General features: G+C 42.7%; 1 protein-coding gene across 1 annotated transcript in view; it reads right to left on the bottom strand.

The window, feature by feature from the left end:
* Positions 1–1,194, bottom strand: part of PLXNC1 (plexin C1) — a 68,880-nt gene extending 67,686 nt beyond the window's left edge. Inside the window, exon 1 of the mRNA XM_027893475.1 lies at positions 244–1,194. Within this exon, the coding sequence (XP_027749276.1) occupies positions 244–1,194 (951 nt within the window). The remainder of the gene's footprint in view (positions 1–243) is intronic.
* Positions 1,195–25,059: the final 23,865 nt, after the last annotated feature.

Raw genomic sequence — 25,059 nt, 5'->3', positions numbered from 1 at the left:
AGTACTCCAGGATCTGGTAAGGAATCAGCTTTTTAGTAACGGGAAGAGCTGGAGAAATCACTAGGGCTGAGAGAACCAGGGCTGATGTGCAAAGCCTAATGAGGTTCTGAAGTTCCCCGCAAACTTCATGTGCCTTCAGGTCAGGGACACCCCACGAGTCATGCACAGGGACACGAGCCACAACAAACAGCGTCAACAAGGGCGTGCAAGACGAAAGCTTAGCAAAACGATGCCCAAACTTACACAGTTCTTCCCGTTCATATTGAAGTGTGTGGATGCACAGGCTTGCTTCTTCATCTCCTCCATCTCAAAGATGCAGACAGCAGTGGTGTTCCAGGCCTTGGCATTGTGGCTGTGGCGGAAAACACCCACCCACCAGCCCCGCTCACCCTGGCGTACAAGGCTGGAGGAAACAATGAGGCTTCTGCAGCCGCAGTCCAAATAAACGTGCCCTTGCAAAGTAAGGCCACCATCTGAGGGGGGCAGCTGGCGCAGGACAGCCATGCTAGGTGGTTCCGTGTCATTGCCCGACCTGGCCTTCAACGTGTAGTAGGGAAAGAAGAGGTGATCTCCCCATTGGAGCGCGTCAACGAAGTGTAAAGGTTCCTCCCTGCGCTTGATGATGCCCAGCTCCTCCTTGGACTTCAGGTTGACCATGCTGCGCACCGTGATGACGGTCTCCTTGTCGGACTTGGAGGGCTCGCAGCGCAAGTGGTTCGTGTCAGCGCTGGTTGAGTAGGTGGCCGCCACAGCCAGGTACCAGGCGCCGGCCTGCTGGAAGACGACGCCGGCGGTGGAGCCGTCGGGCAGGCAACTGACCACCTCTCTTTCGTTCAAGCGCTGGCGGTAGGAGGGCTGTTCCCACACCTGGCAGGCACCGTCCTCCTGGGTCCAGCCGGTCAGCAGGACGCCCACCCCGCCGGCCTCCTCGTAGTACAGCAGCAGGTTGCTGCGCATGCCGGGGGGCTCCCCGCAGCTCTGCCCCGCCGCCGGCACCACGCGGCGCCGGGGCCGCAGCTCGGGCCGCAGTTCGTAGAGGCAGCTGCCGCCCGCCACCAGCACGGCGCCGCCGCTCACCTCGATGTTGTCGATGGGGGCCCCCGGCAGCTCGAAGCTCTGGGGTCCGGTGGCGCCCGCCAGCGCCGCCAGCAGGGGCAGCGCCCAGCTGAGGGCGGGCGGCGGCGGCGCCGCCATGGGCGCGGGCTCGGCTCGGCGCCGCGGGGCGCCTCAGGCGGCGGCGGGCGGCGGGCGCTGCTCCGCCATGGTGCGCGGAGGGGCCGGGCGCGCTGCCGCCGCTGCCGCCGCCGCTTCTCCTGCGCCGCGGCCGGGCTGCGCGGGGGGGAGTTCCTCTTTCGGGGCGGGGAGGAGGGGGTGCCTGCACGGGAGAGGTGGGCCGGGCTCCTCCGGGAGGGTTGCCGAGCCACCTCGCCGCCGTGCGCCGCCGCTCCCCCTCCGCCCCCCGGCCCCGCCGACCCGCCTCGCCGAGGACGGTGGGCGGCGGCGGCGGCGCCGCGGGAACCCACCTCGGCCGCCGGGCTGGGGGGGGCACGGAGTAGAGAGGGCGAGACCCACCTCGCCCGGTGGTGCTCGGTACCCTGTCCCTCGCACGGACCCCTCCGGGGCAGGGCGGCCGCCGTGCACCCCGCTTTGCTTCGCTCCCGGCTTGGCTAAAGCGGCTGTGCGGGCAGCGGGCGGACAGGGAAGCGGTGCTAAGCGGGGGCAGCCGGTGATGCCGGTCCGCTGGCGGGTGCGGGGCGTGGGCGTAGGGTCAGGCTCTGCTGGGCACCGCAGCGCCCGCTGCGAGCTTGGAAACCCGTTTAAATTGCCCCCGTTCAAATGCTCTGCAGAACCGCCCTGCTAAACAGCACGCCCAGTCGGTCGCTGCCACCAGGAGCAGGAAGGTTGAGGTGTCAGATCTCTGGTTAGAAACCTCATGGTCTTGCCTGAGGTAGAACAAAGACTCTCAGCGCTTCCGAGTGTTGGAGGGCCGACAAAAAGCCCGGCCCTCTCCAGCTGTGATGCTGCGAGCCGGACGCCCATCCAACACGCGCTGGGACAGGATGGGCCATGTTGAATGGCACAGCCGGTTTACTTCGTTTCCCACTGTGTCACTACTGTTTTAGGCTCAACACAATGTGAAGTATATGTTGCATGCTCAACTTACAATAAATTATCGTTTTGCTGAATTTTAAATGAAAATTGGGTTTATGAAAGGTAACAAAGATGCATTTTAGTGTTCTCTCTTGGGTGCCTCTGGAAACTCTGGGTGAGGATGGGCATCAAGCCCATTGTGTTACTGAGAAGAGGACATAATGTTCAGTGCAAGAGGCCATCTGACCCTCCATTTACACTGCTTTTATCTTAAAGTAGCTTGATAGAGGAATAAGTGGAACTATAAAAAGTGGAACTGAAGTAACCTCAGTCAAGTGCAACATTTTCAAGTAGGAAGTGCAACAAAGTTAGCAAATTTTTATTATCATTCTCCATTACTGTACCCAGGAGCAGCTATTGTGCAAGAATTGATGTTGCTCTGGTCAGCAAAAATATTCAACCATCTTGCAGTAATCAGTGTCTAGGGCAAAATTACCATGAAATTCAGAGCCCTCCACCCATCTGCTTATCTCCTGTACAGTGACTCCAAAATGCATCCAAAATCTGCAAAATGTAGCAGAGGATGTGGAACACAATCGTTGCACAATTTTTCTTCTTGCCAGATGCAAACAGATGCTCTAAGTGATAAAAAACACTTCCTGCAGCTCCTCATGGAGGACTGAACTTCTAGTCAACACAGGCAAAGCAAATCCTCATGCCCATATCACCAAAATAGATTGTGTATAGAAATGCCATTTATACAGCTTTGTAAAGGAGACTGAACATGTCATGCTGGAGTGCCTAACACACTACCTTGCCTTCTAGTTTCTTTTCAGTGCAAATATAAAGCTGTCAGTGTTCCTTATCTTGCTCACAACCACTGAGGCTAACCATGAAAGCGCATCAACATCTGAGCTACATGACATTTTTGATTCTGACTACGAAGCACGTCCAGCAACGGGTCGTCTTCTGTGGACATCCCTGCTTTTGCAAAATTATCCAGTTCTGCATTTGTTGTTTTTCAGGACTGACCAAACACAGTTACTTAGGGTTTATGTTTAGAATAAGCCACAAGTACTTCACCAAATGCCTAGTTTGTTTAAATGGGAGAGGCCAGGCTTGTTCTAACCTTAGAGAAAAGCAATTACTCATAAGGCTGCAGACTTCTCTGACTGCCAAAACAGCCAAAAAGCAGTATTCTACTTCAGATTTTGCTTATTCTACAGTCTGGAAATACTGGACTGTGTACAACTGCTGCCACATGAAAACAGTCCAGCTGTGTGGGGTAGCAGGTGCTACCACGATGGGATGGGATTGCGTAGGGTAGGGTAGGGTACGGTAGGATAGGGTAGGATAGGGGTTGTATCCTTGTCCCAGGGGCAGTCATCAGAACAGTTCTGCACTCTTCCCTGCTTAAATCACTTGTTTATTTCTGTTTTTTTCTACCTCTTCCCGGGAAAGAAGTAGCTCAGATTAGAGCCTCATCTTGCAACATTTATTCTGCATACGCTTCTGAGAGCTACTGAATCAGCTTTGCACTGAGAATTAGTGCATGAAGTTTTGCTCATGAGTGACCCAGTTCTTGAAGCGGCAAAGTATTCTCAATTCCTTTCAAATCCCTTGAAGTAAACAGGAGCTTCTATCTTCAATATGTTCTACAAGAGATACCCATCAGGATACCAGAAAAGTTGAGCTCCTCCTGATGTTATGGAAATAGAAAGGGAGGCTAAAATTTATTTTGTGCTGCTGGAGAGTATAATATTTGCTACTAACACAGCAGACCAGAAAAAGCATAATCAGTTCATGACTGAACTGATGTTCATGTTGGAACTAGATGATCTGCAAAGATCCCTTCCAACCCAAACTGTTCTGTGATACTTCTATAAAAACTAAGCAGACAACTGCAAATCATCTTGCTATACTTCCTTGGCTGTCAGTTCTATAGCTGGTGTTTTTATCCTGTTCTTGCACTGTGTTTTATTTTTCAGGTACTGAATGAAGGACAAACAAGGGAGTCTGCCTGTTAATACTAGACTTTACAAAGCATTGCTGCCTAACTCACTCACTCACTCACTCACTCACTCACTCACTCCCTCCCTCCCTCCCTCCCTCCTACCAAAATTTCTAAAAAAGCCAGTGTCAGGGAACCAAACTGAGCTTCCTTTGCTATCCTAAGCAAGATTTATCTATTTCAGCATGGCATGTGAGGTCTGAAGTTAGAATGTGAATCACACCAGGACTTGGCTCTACATCTACAGTTTAAAGAGTTCTCATTTAGATTTTCAATGGTATTAGGCAGAACACATCCTGAATTACTTTCGGAAGGCTTTCCCACTACAGTTAATCTACCTGCTTCCCTCCTCTTTATTTCTTATCTGCATGCTAAATCCTTTGAATTTATGACTCCACAGACAGTCTTGCAAAGTATTACTAGTAAATGAGATGTATTTTTTATGTTTAATTTATGTAGCCTAACTTTGATATTTCCCCTTTTTTGAAGTTCCAAGCCCAATTAAGATTTTATTTGATTTTTTTATTAAATCTATGTGGTTACCTTAGCTGGGTTTTGAAATGTTTTTTTCTCAGAGGGCAAATAACCTTCCATTTACAAAGTACTAATAGGTAGCATTAATGTTAATATGCATTTTATCTTTAGTGTAATACTTGAAATAACTGTTTTCCTCGTTATATAGTTAAGCCAATTTTGTACTGTAGCTAAATGTTGACAAAATAGAAAGGAAATGCTGGGCAGTTTTTCAAACAGCTTTGCTGAGAAGGATTCCCTTCCTGGCAGAGTAAGTGCATTTGAATACTGAAACTGAGTTTGCAGATTTGGAATTTAGTTCTGCTTTTCAGGTTTTTTTCTTATTTGTTGAGATTTTTTTGTTGTTTTAGATTCAATTTTCGTTTAATATAAAAGTTACTGAGAGTTTTGCTCTTTTTTTGGTGGTCTTCACAATGAAGAAATGGTGAGTTCAAGAACAGGACTGTGTTGTTATAACTCCTTGGGGATCTGTGTGGGGTGGTGTCAGCTGTAGCCAGCAGTGATATGCACTCCAGGATATGAGCTCCATGGTCTCCCGGGATAATGTTGCTTTGCTGGAGTCCCACTAACGCATCAGAGCCACTTGCCCAGGGAGATGCTCCCTTTTGATGGAATGCTGGAGTTATACATTTCTCCTGGACATCTCTGACCCAGCAAAGTGCTCTGGATTCTGGGTTAACACTTCCCTTCATGAGACAAACATGTTATAACCAAAAGACTCAGCCTACAGCTACAGGGGCTGGAAACTTACGGATGGGTTCTGATTATCAGAATGTGGTCCTTGCAGAAACTGGAGTGAGGAGAGGGCAATACTTTTAGAGAAGAACTTCATGAATTTCTGGTTGGGGTATAGGGCATGGAAACCTGCAGGAACCTGTGACCCAGGAAACTCCTTCCAGTGCTTGCATGTCAAACTCCCAGGAAGGGTGGTGCATGGTGTTACTCAAATGCTTTTAAAAGTGACCCAAGATCTTGACCTGGGTGTGTCTTCAGTCAAAGATAAGAATCACACAGTGGAGGGCCCTAAGACCTAGGACACGGTGTGAAACAAGAGCGATTGATGTGGCCCTTCCTGCATGAACCAAAATACAAACCAGAAGTCAGTTCAAGTCAGTTCCTCAGCATTAGGAAAAACACGCCGTAATTCAAGAACAAATTTAATCTGCAGCATCTAAGTGTGCCAGTCGAAAAGGAAAATTATCTAGAACATATTCTAAACTCCTCTTTATTTTTCCATTTTTCATCTTTGCACCTGCACTTGCACCTACTCATCTGAAGGCTTACTAAACCATTTCAAACAAATTCTGTTGGGTCAACATGTTTTCTGTTTAAGTTGTCTAAATCAGACTATCGTATTTGAATGAGTCAGCTTTAGGAGAACTTGTATAGGTTTTCCTGCTGGCAGATCTGAATGGATGATAAATTCAAGCAGGGGGTTGTGATGGTAAACAGCTGGATGTTGTCCAAAAAGTGGTAAAGGAAAGGGTGGACAAACACCCAGGAGTCCATGTATATCTCTATTAAAGTGTTCTTGATGTGAACTGCAGCTGTGACATGCGAACATCCCTTTCACAGATGCCTTGAGTGTTTCTTAGCTGACCTTTTTATTAAAAACTCATCATCTGTCATTAAGAGTGTCTAGCACAAAACCACCATAGTACTGCCTTGCATCAGCACAGAACCACCATAGTATTGCCTTGCATAAGCTTAGCCTTTTGCAGTCACTTAATCCTGCCTAAATCCTTAATATTTTCCTATCTCTGACATGTTTCTCTAATTCAGTTTCGTCCTCAGCCTATTCAATTCTGTCAAACATAACATTTAATGGATATCTTAAAAATTTTAGCAGAGAAGCTTAGCAAGAACTTTTAAAAAATTTTGCCCCTGAACTCAATAAACTTTCACCTAGTAGGTTTTGAAAAGCCCGCGTCATTCCACTAATAAGAACCTTCAAGTCACAGAAAAGTTAAAATGCAGCCTAAAATATGTTCATGGAATTATTCAATTTTCAAATTAAAACTTGGAAATTATTTCAAATTAAACTTGGAATACTCACTTAGAATTGGAAGAACCAAGTGCTTAATGTTGAGGAATAAGATACTGTAATCTTTCTCATGGGTAAGCAAAATGACTGACTGCTTTAAAGAATAATCATTTCAGGTCCAATTACAGAACTGGTGCAAGAGCCATCCACTGTAGCACATATTGATATGCTCCAGGATTAGAATAGATTCTGAATGGATCAAATACTATTTATTTCCCTATACTTTTCTCCTATTTCCCCAAATGATACCTATTTTGTGCACACCCACTGCAGATGTGAGTAAACACATTTATTTATAACTCTGCCTTGTGTTTGTTGTTATTAGTCTGGTCACAGCCAGAGTTCCATAACATGAAACAAGGATATCACCTGGGAATTGAATCAGATTACAGATATATGCCACTACAGCCAAGGGATAGGAATATTTGTTAACTTTAGAAGAAAGGCACTAAAGGCTGTTATATATGAAGGAACAAGCCTTAATTAGACACAGTTTCCAAAGTATTAAAATACCCTTCCACTAATCCTGGCACTCTCTTATGATATGAAGTGTTACTTTTGCTTGCTGTTAGAACCACTACCTTCAGTTGGGTCTACAGTCCGATAACATTCCAAGTCCACCCTTCAACACTATAACACTGATGTTGCATCCTTTACTTTTCAGTATGTGGACTATAAGATGACAGCTTACCAAACCTTCTACGCCAGGGCAGTTTGGAAAAAGGATCCTTCACAATCTCTCGTGTGCCAGAAATTCCGGTTCCCTCCAGGTGCCTTTTCTCCTAGAGCCCAGAAACTGCAAGAGAGATCCTGTCTGAAATACTGACCATGACATTCAGTTGTTATCAAGTATACAAGCCTCCACATACCCAGATCAACAAATTAAAACACTTGCCTATGTTAGAGAAAGGTCAAACTTGTCTGCAGAAAAGCATCTTATGTTTTACTTTTGCAAGTAAAGATGGTGCTAGGCAGCTTAAAACAGAGACATTAATGGAACTGGTGAGAGGAAGAAAAAGAACTGTATTGTTTCCCAAAGTTAAAGATCTATGCAATTAGGCTGTGAAATGAATGGCTTATCAGGAAAAAAAACCCAACTTTGCAATTAGCTGTGTTTAGGAAGACAATTAAAGAGGTTAGTTCTACTCAGGGGGTAACCTGAAAGCTATTCTGGTGTGCAGACCCGTTTTGAGCTCTCACTGCTGGTGTTTAACCTTCCCTCCCTGACTCCATGGCTGGTTTCCACTAGCAAGTCTTCAAGGGAAGGTAAAATCTGACCCAAGTTTAACTTCTTATTCATCATTCTGGCAAATTTTTTTTGCACATCTCAGTCTCACTTCCCCCCGTTTGTTTGTGCTGAAGAGAATTGTGCATGGAACAAATGACTCTGCACATTGGAGGCAGAGAAGCTAACCCAAGCTGCAGGTTCTTCAGTGCCCACAGGCTGCTATCTGCAAGCTGATACCTTTTTTCTTCTAAAGTCATCTAAGAAGAATTAGAAAGGCAACTGAGTGAAAGACAAGCCTGGCACAAAAAACACCTCAGTTTCCATGGAGAATATTTTTCAAAGTTGTCTGGGGAGGAACAACCTTTTAATGAGCATTGTTTTAAAAAAACATTGTCAACACAAAAGCAATATTTAGTTTCTTTTTTATTGCTTTTGATGAAAATCTAATTAATTAAGTTGGCCAAATTAATTAAGCTAATGAAATTAATGAAGAGAACTTTCAGTTTTGTGTCCAGAGGCTACAAAGACATTTTTTGCCAAACAATCTCCTTAATGTTCCTGCTCTGAGCTAATAGAAAGACCCAAGATATCCACTAACTTTGCCACCTGAGAGCAGTGGAATTAAGTATTTTAATTACAACTGTAATTGTTTTTAATTAGTGACATGCACTATAATGCAAGAGCTTGCCTTCCTTTGAATATTGTTGAATAGTGGTGTTTCTGACAGAAACAAGGACAAACTCCTAAATACGACATGAATTTGCTTGATGTTTCTTTTTCTCCTAACATTTCCCTTCTCTGTGTTCATTCTGAGAAGGATCTAATTGAATTGTCATTGTCTCTGATGATTTACCAACAAATGTATGCAGAGGAGCCTGTTAGTTGATGGTTGTACCCCCAGCTGTCATTGTGCATCAATCTGGAATGCCATTTGGAAAGCCTGTCTCCAATCTTTCCATGGTTGCCACTTTTGCAATGAAAAGTCTCTCAGACAGGTTGCTCTGCCTTTTTCTTTCTCTCTTTCTCTCTCTCCTTCTCTCTCTCCTTTTTCTTTCTTTCCTGCTTTTTCTGTTTCTATTTCTCCTTTTATTTTTCCCTTCCTAATCACCCCAACTTTCAGGCATGTTTGTCTCTATGTTTATAAAAATGCTACATGCTCCTTGCAAATCCCCTCTTTTGTGGGAGATGTTTACAGCCCATTATATGACCGTGTTTCCACAGATTCTCCAGTCTGTTCCTCTCCTTTCTGTCTAGAGCACTGTTCAGGTCTGGGCAACAAACCTGTGCTGCGTGTCCTACTTGCCTTCTTTCTCAAATGAAATTCATATTGTGGATGGGAAGCCAGATGATTCTGGATTGTCAGAGGAAAACAGGGAAGGTGGATTATATAGCTGAATGAAGGTTAGTGCAAGTAAGAAACCTCGATGCATATGAGATCAGGCAGCTTCCCATTACAAATGGTCTTGAGCTTATTTATTATCTGCAGAAATGTCTCATATCTCTTCTCTCTTGTTACAAATATCTGTTGCTTTTCTCTTAATCTACAAATATATCCAGGATCTCTCTTATTTCCCATATCCTTTAATTTCAGTAATTCAGCAAATAATCTGCCAGATTATCCTATCCACTAGGTATTTTAATGATACCACTTAATATGAAATGAAATGTTTACTGTACAGTCTGAAACTGAAATAGAGCTTAAATTACTGAAGCATGCCATGCTTTAAAACCCTTCATTACTTAATCTACATGAAAGGACACCAGATGTCATTACCTTTTTCTTTTTTTTAATTATTTTTGAAGAGTATATTGCTTTTAATATTCTAGATGAAGTATAATGCAAGCAAGTCCTCAGCTGGTATAAAAGTCACAAGCCTGCTGTGGTCAATGAAGCAATAGCAGTTTATCCCAAAGGAGGATATGAAACAAAAGAGGATATTTAGTGTGAACTGATGGAAAAATAAAGTCATAATTTGTTTGTCTGCAAAATCAATACCTGAAAGATGATGGTGTTCTCTTTATCTCCTTATCTGCATATTCTCTATAAACTTTTATTTCATAATCTCTATATTCTTTAATTCAACAAATAATCTATTGTGAGACATCCCATCCAAATAATACTCCAGATAACATGGCACTCAAACATGGCATTTAATAAAATGCCACTTTGTGGCAGTATAAATTACATGAAAATGAACCAGAAGCTAAGAGCTCATCCTGATCCAAAACATATACCAGTGAGAACTTGTTTACTGCATAAGCATTTCTGTGAAGTATTTCTGTCACTATTCAACATGTACAAAAATCCTTTGAATCACTGTCTTTAAAAAATGAATAGATATAATTCAGTTAGGCCAGGATTCAAAAAGACAGTTCAAGAATTAGATCTGTGATGGAAGAATATGGAGGCCAGACAGTGTCTCAAAGAGCAAAACAAGAAGGTTGCTTTTTACACAGGGAAAAGCTGCAAGAAATACAATCTTTGAAGGACTGCTCTGTGTTAACAAAGTTTGCCAGCCCATATGTTGCCTCCTTTAGAAGAGTAGCAGTAAATAAAGTCTCTATCTTTTCAAGGTACCTAAAGTCTGTTTAGGCTAAGGAAAACACTTTTCAAAACTGATCCATAGGTGAAAGCAAAAACCAACTTTTAACAGCAGTGTACAAAAATCTTCTAGGATCATTGGCTACAATGAGCGTTGGCAGCCACCAAGCCAAGAGGGGCATCAAATATTTTGAAGGGTGGGATTGTAATTGAAAATGATCTTTAAAATTGGAGAAGTATCTTAGGGGAAAAATGGAATAAAATTTAATACAGGAAAAGAAAAACCCACATCATTTGTTTGGCTGTAAAACTTGTGGCTAGAAAGATGATAAAAGTTCCTTGGAAGTAAAAGGTTCTACATGTATCTGAAACAACCACTGTTATAGGCCAAAGTTTGGGAGAAACATGGTAACCCACAATTTTAAAGAAAATGGTCCATAGAGTAGCCTATCATAACCTGGGATAAAAGTCAACAGCATCATACTTTTGTGCAAAATGACTTGGAGAGAAAAATTCTGAATAAGCAGAAATATTGCCTGCAAGAGCATGAAGCAACCCTTCTGCTCTATTCAGCGGTGGCAAGGCTGATGTGTTGTCTCAGATTTTGGGCATCGCCCTTCAAAGACGAGAAGAATCAGAAAGCAACAAAAGCCAGAACAGACCTTGGAAGACAACACTGGATTCATTAGAGTTGCTTTGAATTTGTTTTTCTCCAGAGGGAAAGAGAAAAGGATAAAATTAAGAAGGTTTGTGATGATCTTATGCAACAGAAAAGGAAACTGTTTGTTCCCCTTGACTGCGGTTGATTGCATGACAGGAAAACGAGAGTGAGTAAGGGTCAGCTTTGACATTAGGAAATGTGAGGAAAGCAAAGTCTCAAAGGACTGGTCACTCAGCAGTATTTTAGGATGTAAACCTTGGTCAGAAATGACAGGCAGAGTTCATCTCTATCAGTCCCCTTCAAACTGTTGTTTGGGGTTTTTGAAGGGTGGGAAAGTGGGGAAATGAGTTGTCACCCTCTTATCCCGTTGGAACCTCCTGCATTTTACAGGGATTAGGAAAAAGCTCCTAAAACTCCACGGCGGGGATGCTGGGTGCTCTATAATACTGTGAGAAAAGGGAAGGTTCCCTCATTCTATGACAGCTGCAGAGGCTACTGAGCTTGAGCAAAGCAAAAGAAGGCCAAGGTTTTGCAGGTAGAACATTTGCAAAGTATTGCCTGGGAAAGCTGATGAGAAAATATTTCACTAATACATCTTTATGAAAGGTAGAAGAATTATCTCAAATATGAAAGACTGAAACATGAAAAGGGATGTGGATCTTTTTTTAAATAGAATCTTAAATGCAACACAAACCTTATGTAATAATCAATACTTTTAAAATTCTCCTCAACTAGTCGGCAAATATTTTTCTACATTTAATGCACTTAAAACAAAATAAAGCTTGTGTTTTCCTACTAAGAAGCATCACTGTGGGGAGAGGAGTGGTAATGTTTGTTCCCTTTTCCTTTCTTTTTTCTTTTTTTGGTTAGGATTGTAATCATTGTAGAAAGTCCCTTCATGTCAGTCAGAGAATTTTAGTCACAAATAGAAATCGTAGAAAACAGGGCTGCAGAGTACCTTGAGAGGTCTTCTAGCCCATCCTCTCTCTCATAATGGAGAAACAGAAACAAATAAATAATTCTCAGTGCTGAAGAATCTTCTGCCTCCCAAAATGAGCTGCTTCTGTACTTCATTAACCATACAGGCAGAATCTGAATGCATGAGGTATACCAGATCTTCTCTGGCTATTTGGGAAACTATCACTGCAAGTTTCCTGTTCCATCCTGCTCTTTGAGGTATCTGCCCAGCAGCTGGTGACTGAAAATAGAGAATCAAGCTCATGGTACAGTCTGTGAAAGTATCCATGAAGATGCATGACTGAGATGAATTTGCTTCTGCTGTGTGCAGAGGAAGCCCTGCAAAAGGGGTGGGAGTTAGAGATGGGGATGTGTTCAGCTGTTTACTTCTTCCTAACTCCAACACCTTCTATTTAAGATGTGAGTGTTCCTATGGCATGATGTTCTTCTCTTGGCCGGTGGTTCGCAGAGGAAGAACAACTCACCAAAGTGAGAATCACATCTGTAACTAGTTTGAGCAGTAGGTGTGTTTCTCTCTGGTGCTAAAGTCTAGTATGGTAGGAGGGAGACTTACAACTAGCAGGAACAACTGGAACAGCAACTATTTTGGAAACTCTCCTTCCAGGCAGTTAGCTTGGTGCACAAGGGGCAGAACAACATGGCACTTGCTGGTGTGTGTTTATAAGGCTCTTCATGCTGAGTGTGCCTGACATCTTCCCCTTAAGCTTCACAGGCAGCTCTGAGAGGGCAGCAGTGATCTGTCATTATGACCACAAGCCAACAAGTGAGATCTGGGCTGTGCTGAGCCCTCAGAAAATGCTCACTCTCACTGCCTTTTGCATCAGCCAGCTTTTCTCAGTTTTAAATATTCCATGGATCTTTCTGCTGCTCCTTCCCAGCTTTCTGCACACAAAGTTATCTCTTTGAACTACCACAGCTGGCCACAGATTTGTAACCACCTGCACCTTACAGCACCTGTGTTTATTATCTCCTGTGAAGGGTGTGTTGGTGGTTTTCATATTAGTACTGATCTTACACTGCCTTGAAAATGTTATTTTACTCTTATGTGGTGCACTAAGAGCTTTAACTGAGTATTTACAAATACATTTATTATTGCAAGATGTTTCCAGCTGCTACTGGAAACAGAGTAGTTGCCCCACTATGGGCAAACACCCTGAGGTCCACCCCAAGGTTCAGCCTTGGGGGCTCCTGAAAGGATCTTGGGGCTCAGTCCAAAGGCTCAAGGCCATGCAGTAAGAAACCCATGTCTTTGGGAAGTTCATGAGAGTTTTGTCAGCAGTAGGGATGATATGGCAGCAGAAGCCTTCCTATACACATTTAAGGGATGTGTAGCACATCTCCAGTTAACATAGGTCACAGCCAGTGCCATTGCAGCTCTGCTGCTCCTGTTACCCCGACCAGGGGCATGAAGCCTGCAGGGGAGCAGGAGCATCAGCTGCCTTCATGCCTATGTGGGATGGGTGCACTCAAGGGGCCAATGCTTCAGCCCCAGTGTTTCTTCAACAAACCCTGATTCTTGAAGTGTTGACACTGTACAACCCTATGTCAGGTTTTAGGATGAAAGCAATGTGGCCCAGCAGATACTGGACTCTTGGTGTTGATGTTCTGGGTCTGCCTGTTTGTTTTCCTACAAAAAACAAGTGCACACACATGCGCATACACGTAATTATATGTAATACATATAATTATATATAACGCATACATACATGTGTAAATAGAAATATACGTAGTGTCAAAGGCAGGTAATATTATAGTGTGCTATAGCATAGACTATATATAGCCAGGACCTCACTGAAGATATTTTGGTTCCTATGAGGATCACATCCCTTCCCACAAATCATTATATAACCCTCCCATGGCAACTGCAGCAGTTGCACAGGAAAATAATGGTAGGAAAATATATATATTTAGCTGTTTCAGTGAAAAGGGTGTATTCCAAGGGTAATTAAATACCTCAACATCTAATTCTTTTAGTACTCATGAGAGAGGCTGGAAACAGTTTCCCCTTGCTAGGACCTCCCTGAGCTTAGCTGGAAGGTTTTTACCAGATGGACACGAATATGTTGGAGTCGGGAAATTTTGGGGCTAGTAAAATTTGCAGTCTGTATTTTAGCCACTGGGTGCCGCTACCAAATCAGTTGTCAAAAGCGGTTTCTCCATCAAATACGAGATTGTGGTTTTAACAGCATGCCTTGTTCTACCTTAGCCTGTGACACTAGGTTTTGTGGGGCTTCCTGTTATCCAAAGATTATTACAATGACCCTTTTCTCACAGCTGCCAATGGACTTCAGTTCAGCTGCAGTCAACATGTTTCTTCACAAAAGAATGGCTTTTTATTTAAGTGCACAATTGAAAGATGGGCAAGATTAATAATGAAAAGATCTAAAAGAAAGCTTTAGGCAATATTTCATAAATATCATATAGTTACAGAGGGTTAAAAAACCCGATTCTTACGATATGGTTTAAAAGGAATCAGCTGAAAATAAAATATGCATCCCTGCTGTTATACAAACTCGTAAAAAGTATCATTGAAACAAAATGATCAATTAATCCTATTCCAAACTTCAAACACCATCATTAGAAAAGTGTTTTCTCAGGTAATCTTTTTAATCAACTGCAGATTTTTTCAAACTGATTCTTCACATTATCCTCGCTATTTTAAGTGATCTTTGTTCTGTTGAGAACTCCTGGATATAAATGCAATACTGTGACAGTAGTCTGATGATACATACAGACCTGAGACCATTTATTTGCAATCCTTAGAGGTTATGAAAATACATATTTCTATTACGGGAAAAGCATACATCTTAACAGATGCATCTACTTACTGAAAAGCCTATCAGCATTTTACAGCATCTTCAGATAGAGGGAGAAACTGTGATGCTGTCGAGTGATCTCTCCAACAACAACTGGACAGATGCCAGCTAAAAACCACACTGGACCACTCACCTGGGTTTCTTCTGAGAGGCAATGACAAAGGAAAGGAGGACGTGGTGGGAATCCTGTGTTGAGTAACCAGAGATGAAGAGGGGAGTGGTGACAGCAGCAGCACGTGGGACAAGTGACAGGAGGAAAAGCAGCAGGATTTTGGAGGTGGAGGGAAAGGCATATAATAGTACCAATTTTCTGTAGTGAGCCCTTCTTACAAAACAGTGAGGAGCCACCAACCTACAATTCATGGTTCTGCAGGTTATAGAGACCATGTCTCCATCCTGGAAATCATAAATTTTTTCTTGGAAGTCATAATCTCTGTAATGCTGCTGGCACCTTGCCAAGTCAGATATAGTTTCACTGATCCTCCGCCTGAAATCAATTTGTGATAGTGCAGCATGGTGAGGACCTGACAAATAACCTCAGAGAGCTGTTCTTGATTGCAGAGGGAAATTCATATTTTAAACAGAAACGTACCTGTCTTCATGGCCAGTTGCCTGATATTAGCTCATGCAAGAGTGAGTTTCAGGCATGCATTTCAATGTCAAGATTTTGAAAAGAATTTCACATTTTTCTGTTAGGTATATATCACCTTGTTTCATTCCCCTGTATTCTGCAACATCCTGGATTTTAAAAAGTAAATAAAAGGAATTAAGGACGACTTCATGCCATTTCTGTGCAAGGTAAGGGACTGATTTTCCCACAGGAAAATAGTCTGCTCAATTCCCTAAATGTGAGCTCAATAAAAATCCCCAGTTTCTCATTAAATGGCTGGAATGTGTCAGACTGTAGAAATCAAAACACGGCTGAAATCGTTCAGAGAAAGCTCAGGCAGTCTCCTGCCTGATGTGCGTGTGAATATGTGCATGTATGTAGGCATATACATTCTCCTGCCCTAGTCTGTGGCAGCTCAGCTGCTGAATTGCCTTTGGTTTTTGGTCTGAGAGATCCATGGTGGTTACCTTCTTTCAGAGAACAGGAAGCACATTGATATCTGCTCCCCAAAAGGATGAAAATACCTTCCAAAATACTCAAATCCTCTTCTAAATACATTCACATTGCTCTGGCAAGTCCAATCACCATCTTAAAACCTCATTGCAACACATCTCTAAGGAAAAAATAAAAGTTTTATTTGCATGAGTTATTTACTCACAGCTAACTAACACCATGTGAAGACATTATTGCTGTCCATGAACTTGTGTTCTGACAGAACAGATAGCCCTCCTAGATCTCATATGTTGGGCAAGCACTAACTTTTGAAGCTGTTACTACTATTCCAGGGCTTTGCATCCTCTTGATCCTCCCTTGTGAGGACTTGGTTGCAGAGGACTGGTTTTGGTGGCAGCTAGACAGGCATTGGGAGGGCACTGGCCACTACTGGAAAAGAAGAACAGGCACTTGATTCTGTTTGCAAATGTAATTGGTGTTGTGTTTTCCTAGACTGATAACCATGACCCCTTTTTTATTAAATAATGATCTCTTTGTTTGCATCGTTTCTCACCTGCCTGCTTGCAGCAGGTTTAAGAGCAGGTGGGGCCAGTGCCTTTAGCTTTTACAGGCTTTTTAGGATGTGGGCTCAAGTTACTAAGGCACTTGGTAGATGATTGACAATTGCATTCAAAATGGTAGGAAAGAACAATATTCATTTAAAGAATTAAACTAATGAAGAATATGGCAGGGGGATGTGGTATATGGGAGTAACAGAATCCAACTGCTCCAGGACGTGCCAGCAGATAGCTGTAGATAAACCATGGATACTTGCGCTACACAAAGACATTAATTGTTGTCCTTCCGAGATTTTCTGATTCGAGCAGTGGTCAAACACAACTGTGTGTTTTTTAAAAGATCTGACAGGAGCAAAAGTGCAAAGGCGTGGGAGGAGGCCTGACTCAGTCAGTCACTTTTTATTGATACCCCATGCAGGCAAATTGGCAGGAGCAGAAATCTAAGATCCCTGGAAAAAAAAAAAAAAAAAAAAAGCAGTATGGTCTTCTGTAGTGAAGACTGGAGAATAAAACAGTGAGAGTTCTACTAAACTCCTCAGCAGGGGAAGAACCTGCCCACCTTCACATGTACAGCTGAACAAATATTCTGCCTTTGCTGTGATCCAAAGATGCAGTGCCTGAGCCTCCACTAGCCTTCCCACTATTAGCTTTCTAAACATGGCACAACAACTGCAGGCTTCAGCTGAAACTTGCACAACTTCTACAAAAAATCAGTTCTATTGCTTCTTGGCTAAAGCTGGTTTGGATATTCCTGAAATGCATTGCAGTAATCATAGTCTGACTGCCTTCTGGAGATCCTGTTCTGACTCAAAACCAACAAAAGCTGGAGTCTGCAGGATAATCCCTATGCTTCAAACAGTCTCCCTTGCTCCGTGTGGATGGTCCCAAAATTGAGGCCTGAACGTAACTGCCATTGCAATTAGTGGCTTCAGGCGAACAAAGAAGGGGCTCTTTTTACTGCAGTGAAACTGGTAAGATGATCTCTTTCCCAGACCTAAGCTCCCACTGGTCCAATAATAACCAATAACTGTGATTTCCATCACTTGCATCCTCTGGGAGATACTTATGTATCACTGATTCATATTGCAAGTTTTCTCGCTATGTGAGTGCCATAAGCCTGGCAAATCAAAGTGCGCTGACAGCTTACTGAAGGAAGGGATACTGAGCAGAGGTAGTCAGGAATTCTTCAACAAAACAACATGTCAACACCAAAACATTTAAAGGAAACAATAGGAGTGCCAGTGAAAGTTTAATGAGGAAGGTATTTCGGAGAGGGGCACATCCACCCACAACTGATGGGTACCCCAAGGAAACTACCACTGATTGAATCTCTCCTTGGCTATCTCTCTCTGCCCTGACCCACCAGAGCTGCTGCCGGCAATATAAAGTGTGGGCATACTCTCTTCAAAGCTGGTATACCAGATGGATCCTCCCTTACCAAATTAGAGACAAAGCATGTTGGCAGAAACTCCTTGGGAAGCAGGAAATGCCTGCATGATGCTTCCCACTCCCTTCCCAGCAGATCTTGCTGCCTCACCGCTGTCTCAGTCGACAGCTCCCAGCTCCCACTGGCATCAAAACCCAAAACTCCTTAGTTTTCTGAAGTTACAGAAACAACTCTGTGTAGCTGAGCCCTCTGTTATCACCATTTTATTTCCAGTGCTTCCAAACCCTGTTTGATCACCTGCTACAAGGACAGTAGTATGTATGCAGTCTAGTTTAATATGATATAGTTGAATACTAAAAAGTGTACCGTTTTGATAGTACCTAGAAGAAAAAAAACATCAACAACAACTTTCTAGATTTTGAATTATTTGCAGGAAGTTTGTACAATGAGATATATGGGACCAAAATTTGAATTTAACAAAAAATAGGAGCTAAAGTAGATTTAGCATTTTGGTTGTGTGCCATTGGTATTATTGTCACACTCCTAGCCCAGAACTGCTCACCTGATTTCTACAGGCACCATTTGAGAGGAATAGCCAGTCTTTCCCTTTCTTTTTCACAGTCATTCCCCTGTGAAAAGACCAACTTTCATGTATTAACTAAAGCACTCGCAACAGGTGTAAACAACTTTCCATTAGAAGTAAAGTTCCTGGTACATTAGACAACATCACACTTTAACCTTCCAAGATCTAATTTAATTCCTAGGATCAAGAGCTCATGTTACTATAACATTTTGCCAAAACCCTGGGATCATGTCCTACATATTACAGTAATTCTTTCCAGAAGAATTTAAATTTGTAAATAATGAAGAGCTCGTACAACTCCTTCTGTTAGCAGTGCTGCTGGGCCTTTTGCCAGTTTGTAAGCTGAAGAATTTTGGTGTTTAGTGCTCCCATCTGTTAGGAAAGCCTGAGGGTGAGTAGTTATCAAAAGCAATATGTGGGCTTTTTTATTCCATGTCTGAGATTTTATGGCATACTTTGTCACAAAACAGGCCACTGGGGAGAAGAGATTTCCCTCCACCCGAATCTCTCTGCTTAGGGAACCTCTGAAGTCCTGCATACTTGATTTTTGCCCAATCTTGATCTAAACAGACCAAAATTCACACAAATATATAATAATTCTCATCCTGATACCTCAGATAGAAATACAACCAAGTGTTTCTCAGTTATGAAAGAATTAAAATCTCAGGCATGTATATACTCAGCGCAGAGGAATTCGATAAACACAGCTCTGTTTGAACGAGGGCTTTTGAAGGCAGCCCCGCTGTCAAGGTATAAGGAACCTTTTGTTCCCCAAATAAACACTACAAATGTGCCCTTCTGCCGCATCAAGGTTTGGAACACAAGGGCTCCTCTCCCCATGGGGATGGCAGAGCGCTAAGGGGACATGAGGCTGCAGGCAACCTGCCCGCTCCAGGGGACTGTCTGCCTGGTGCGAGCCTGTTTGATCCACCCTGTGAAATGGCATTCTTTCTGCCTTTCAGATGAGATACGTCAACTCTACTGGCTTGAGTGCACTCCAGTATAAAGGCTGTTTTCCACAAGTAACCATTTCATTAGAAGGCGCTCAGGACCCCTGAGGGCAGGTGGTTCAGAAGCTTTGAGCTCTCTGCATGCTGTGTTCAGTGGGCAGTTTGCTATCTGTCCCGAGAGGACACCCCTCTCTCCTGCTAAAGGTGACCTCTGCCTGTTTCCCTGGGTCAAGTGGGTCATACATGGGTGTGGTTCACATTACATCTCCTGCAAACTTTGTCTGTAGAGCTTGCACAAGAATAAGGGTTGTCAATAACTTCTCCTTCTGTCAAGACATGAGATGATACAGATGTTGCTGGCTCCAGGGCTGGTGGAACCATCCTGCAGAAAGCAGAGGTGGGAAATGTCACTTCACGTAGAAGCCTTTTCCTCATTCATCAAAACAAGTTACTGCACCCAGTAAAATCCAGTGAGACACCATGATATAGAATAATTCCTCCCCCTGCTTTTTAATTCTTAAGGAATGTTTAACTGTAAAAATTGAGAAACTGAGCTCCTAAAGTGAACAAAATAAGGAAAAAACTCCAAGGCATCTTAGATGACAAGTAGATTTTTAACTGTCAATTAAAGTCTACAGATTATGGACACCAGCTTCTTCAGGGTTTGCTCTTGGCCTGCTTTAACTCAGAAGGCTCACTGTCAAGATGATAATGAGCGGGATCCTAATGTTTACTGAAGTCTGTGCTCTGTTTGTTGTAAATGCTAAGTGTTGTAAATGTTGTAAATGTTGATTGTTTTTGTTAGGTTCTTCCACTAGAAAACTGGTGGTTTCACGTAGCTGTGTTTTAGCACAGCAGAAACCAGACAAAATCCAAAGGAACTCTATTACTAAAATTAAAACCAGTGCTAAGAACTCAGAATTCAAACAAGCTTAACATTTGGAGAAGAGTGGCATGGCAGGCACAAGGTGAAAAAGAAGTGTAAAAATACAAGCCCGAGAAGGAACTCCAAGGAATTGTTTTTTAATACCTTTTTATCTCCAAATCAGCCAGTTTCCATATTCATTAGATATAGTCTGTAAGCATAACTCCACAGTTAGCTCAGAGTACCACATCAGACTGGTTCCACGTAACTTTGCCTGCACTTATTTTGCAATATCATTACAGTTATGAAGCAACTTTCACTCAATCCTGAACAGGTCTATCGAACCTTTTGAAAGTTAGGCCAACTAGTCTTATTAAAAAAACACACATCAGTTAGAAGTGTCGGAGCTGTTTTTATTTTCCTTAGTCACAATGCATTCCAGAGGTTTATTACCCTTTTGCTAGGTTAGGAAACAACAGGGGTCTTACATGTCAATGCAGATCATCTAAAAAACCTTCTGCTTTGTATTTGTTATCAGATCTTCTAATGCACCACAGCTAATTAGGCCTTTGCCTTCCAGACCCCAGTTCTCTTACTGCTGCCCTTCAGTTTTATTTGGCTTATGTGCATGGAACCGAATAAGCCTGCTTTTGTTAAATTTCCCGGCTCAAGAGGGTTTGTTTGGAAAGTGATGAGAAGAATCTAAAACCAGTACCTGAGTAAGATTTAGGCACTTATTCTTTTTCATGTAAATGAGAGGCCCACATTTTAAATATCCATGAAATTCAAGGCCTTAAGGGCAGGAAATTGCACATTTAGGGTTTTATTCTTAAGCTGGTAAAAATCATTGCAACTGCAGCCATGCACCAGGCTGGAATAATGAGTAACACCGGTAGTCCATGGCCAAGGCACACCCTAGGTGCGAGAGGCTGCTGCTGTTCCCTGCTCCAAGGGCAGTGCTTGACATTACTGGGGAGCCTGAACTCTGCCCATTCTGACACTGTGGCAGGTTAAAGAAGCTAAACGCTTGGCAAGCAAAGATAGGGTGCAGGCAAGGTCAGCGCCCTCTGGAGGGTTCTGCAGCTCCTGGAACCCACTGGCTGCTGCGGATGGCCCAGGGAGAGCTCCCATGCAATATCTTTTGGGAAATTATAGCCTTACTGTCCACTGTGCTTGTGAAGGGCAGGGTTCAACAGATAAGGCGCAGGCTTTGGCTCCTTGCCACTCCTGGGAAAGATGGTAGGAAAGCAATCGTTTCATCTCACTGCATGGGTGATTTAGCTGACTCTGCTGTGGTTCTGCCAGTGGGCTGCCCGGGAGAGTAAACACACACAGTGCTGGCACAGTGAGGTGTCAAAAGACATTTTATTTGCTTGCTTGTTTTTGTGTTTGTTTTCAAAGGGAACCCACCTTTCCCCCCTTTTTCCATGGGATTTCAGCACCGGCAGAAAGCACGTCTTTAGAACTGCGTGATGTGCCGTGAAAGACCTTACAGAAACCGTACATCTGATTGCAGTGATTAGGGATGGGGGCATGGCATGTCCCGTGGGAAAGGGGAGGTCTCTGGAAGTGCAGCTTAACGAAGTGAAAGGGTCTCTTTCAGCATCCAGGAAAGCCTATCAGTATTGACTAGAAACATTAAGCTTGTATCAATAGTTGTATAGTTTAGAAAGTTTGACTTCTTGGAAGTTAATTGAACATTTCTTTTCCAAGTAGAAGCGCAGTACCTCCTCATGGAGGCTCTAATGGATGAATTCATTCTTTTGTATACTTTGCAGCATGGTGCTTGCCATCTGTGAGCTCGCATACACATTCGTTGAGAGACTTGTTACCATTTTAAAACCTGAAGCTTTTGGTGTGATCTTTTCCATCTGAAGATGAGCTACAGGAACTCCAATTTTACTTAGCTGAATAATAAATTGAATGCTCATGACTTATTTGTCTTCGGTGCCTAATATGACAGCTTCAAACTTTATAGTTAATGGCAGCAAGGAGGCACGAAGTTGGAGTTTGTATTTCCCAGCCACTGCCCAGACAGCTGCAAGCTCAAGATGTGGGGTATCTATTTTCAAGAGTGTCTTTAAAATATTGAGATCTAGCCTGTTCATTTCATCTTAAATGAATGCTAAGACATGGTGGAGGATGTAATGGACACAAGGAGCTTCCACATGGAATGGTAAAGTTCCCAGGAGTTACCCCATCCATAGACGTGAGTTATGTATGCTAAGGTGAGTGTGGGCTACAGAAATCATGGTCAGGTAAAGGTTTTATCTTCAAGGTTCCTGGAAAGCTCCAGATGAAAACCCAACTGCAACAAATCTTCTACACAAGGTGCTACAATTTGCTACAAAAATTTGCTTTTAAAGACCCTAAGGAAAGGGAACTCAACACACAGAAACAAATTCATGACACCACTTTAGAACAGATTTTCAAAGCAGCTATTAAAGGACCACTGACAATTAGAAAATTGCTAGAGATTTATTAGAAAACTAGAGTTTTCTAATATTACTATTATTAGAAAACTAAAGTTTTCTAAGATATCTTAAGACCACTTTCAGATTTCATCCCTCTGCACATTTTCAGGTTTTGCAGTGGAAGCATCGTATTTCTCATTGTTTTAATGGGCAGTTCCCTGAGCAGATTATGAAGATTATGATTAGTTCTGGTTACTTGTGCCTTAATGACTACTGACATTCTGCACCTCATCCAGTGCAAGTTCTGACAGAAACATTTCTATGGCTGGAATATTTAATAAACTTCCCTTCTTCTGGGTGTCTTAGTAGTTTTCAGAGCTCATAGTAAAAGTACTATTTTAGGTCTCTCCTGTTCACCAAGACACAAAAGATTACAAAACTTGTAGGAATTTAATAAATTTAAGAATTGTACATCTCTCTTTGATATGGCTGCAATTGACCAAAAGTCATTGAGGAGGACAAGGAGAAAGACAAATGGACCTCCAGGCTCTGTAATCATGTCAACAGCCAGATATCTGTAGGAAATTCCACTAAAAATAGTTTCTCTGTGAGTTCTTTCCATGTGACTGGCCTACACAAGCCACAGGATATCCTCATTAGAGGACTACTCTAGGAAACAGGAAAACTGACTTAAAAGTTCTGTCAAAGGTCCAAAACATACTACATAACACTTGATTATTTTCCTCAGTGTAGTCATCCTGAGTGTTGCTTGTCAGGGCTCTAAGTTTGAAATATTAACCTTGAAATTGCCATGTTATCTCCCACTGTTGTTTTGCTAAAGTTTCCTCTCTCTAACTTTTCTTTGGGGCTCACGCACACATCTCTAAAATCTACTGTCTGTGTGAATGTCACATAGGTGCACACCCACTTATTGACATGTAAAATTCATTCTAGAAAATTCTTGGTGTTAGCTTTCTGCTTCCAGCATTGCTAACAATTCACACTACCTATATGTATAAAAATAAATAAAGGTACGTATGCATGCACACACACATAAAAAAGAGGCATCTCCATGTGCGTATTTGGTAACTGTTCCTTTAAGGTGCCAGAAATGAGGCAACCAGAGGTCAGTTTAGGCAACGTAGTAAGCTGTGTGTAGGCAGTGAGAAGCAACCTAGAATATGAATCCTGGCTCAGCTTTGATGTAATCTCCACTGAAGTTAGGGGAGTTGCTCTGGATTTACGATGATGTTTATGAGAGTGGAGCCTGGCGCAGAGCCCTGTGGTTCAGTCTTTATCATACATACAAAGTATCATCTAACTGTACTTGCTTCTACAAGATTAACCCAGCTGGTGAGATTTCTGCATGTAAATAGCAATGAAATACATTGTGCAATCTCCATGACTGATGTTTTTGAGCACATTTTGGGCAGTGCTGTGGTGGCTGTCTACACTGGACTCGTTACCTACTGGAGGGTTGACAGTATCAGCACAAGCGCTGGTTTGCAAAGCCTCCTGTGCAGTCAAATCCAGACAAAATGAACCACTTCAAAGCAAAGATGTGTGGAAGGCAAAAATGTCTGATTCACTCTCCCCTGAAGGGTAATGCCTTATGCTGACATGTGTGTAGCTCTTGTCCTACATGCCTTCCTTTCCCCATCTTTCTTTATTGATAGATTAACAAGCTTCCTGACACAGAGATAGGAATGTACGTAACTACAGCAGTTCAGCAGCTCTCACTACTCGTTCCTCAAGTGACTGAGAAGACTCTTTGTAACATCACAGCTACTTGCTGTGAACATGATCAAAGATTAGTTGACACATGTGAAGATTTATGGCCAAGGCAAGGATGGATGGTTTTAACTGGAGGGTTGACTGTGATCTTGATCTGTGCTGGTTTGTTCCCAGGTAATTTCGCATGGAGACCGCAGCTCATGAGAACTCAGAAATCACAGCTGAAAAAGAGAAGTCGCATAAGACTCTACCCTTCTCCCTTGGGTTGCTCATGACTTGAACATTTGGCCTCTATTACCTAGAAAACCATAGAGAGCATGCTGCAGATGCAAACAGGAGCGTGCAAGCCTGTAATGAAAGCTGGGTTTATGACACAAGCCCAGCAACAGGTGAGCTCCATAGCAAGCTTGGTTAGAACTGAAAAGTCTAATTAAGCAGCAGCCAAGCAAAGAACTGATAGTTTTGTACTCAGTGCTCTACTGAGAAAGAGTAAAGAATCCACCCAGCTCCTACCAAAATTAAAGACATATTTATAAACAGAATGGTTTCTAACAAGAAGACAAATCTCATCCTTGTGTAACTATCCTGAGATCAATGGAGA

Source organism: Empidonax traillii, unplaced genomic scaffold (assembly GCF_003031625.1).
Source record: "Empidonax traillii isolate 1590-97213 ecotype Southwest subspecies unplaced genomic scaffold, ASM303162v1 scaffold389:size961896, whole genome shotgun sequence".
Taxonomy (NCBI): Eukaryota; Metazoa; Chordata; class Aves; order Passeriformes; family Tyrannidae; genus Empidonax; species Empidonax traillii.
This window is presented reverse-complemented; position numbering and strand designations above follow the sequence as displayed.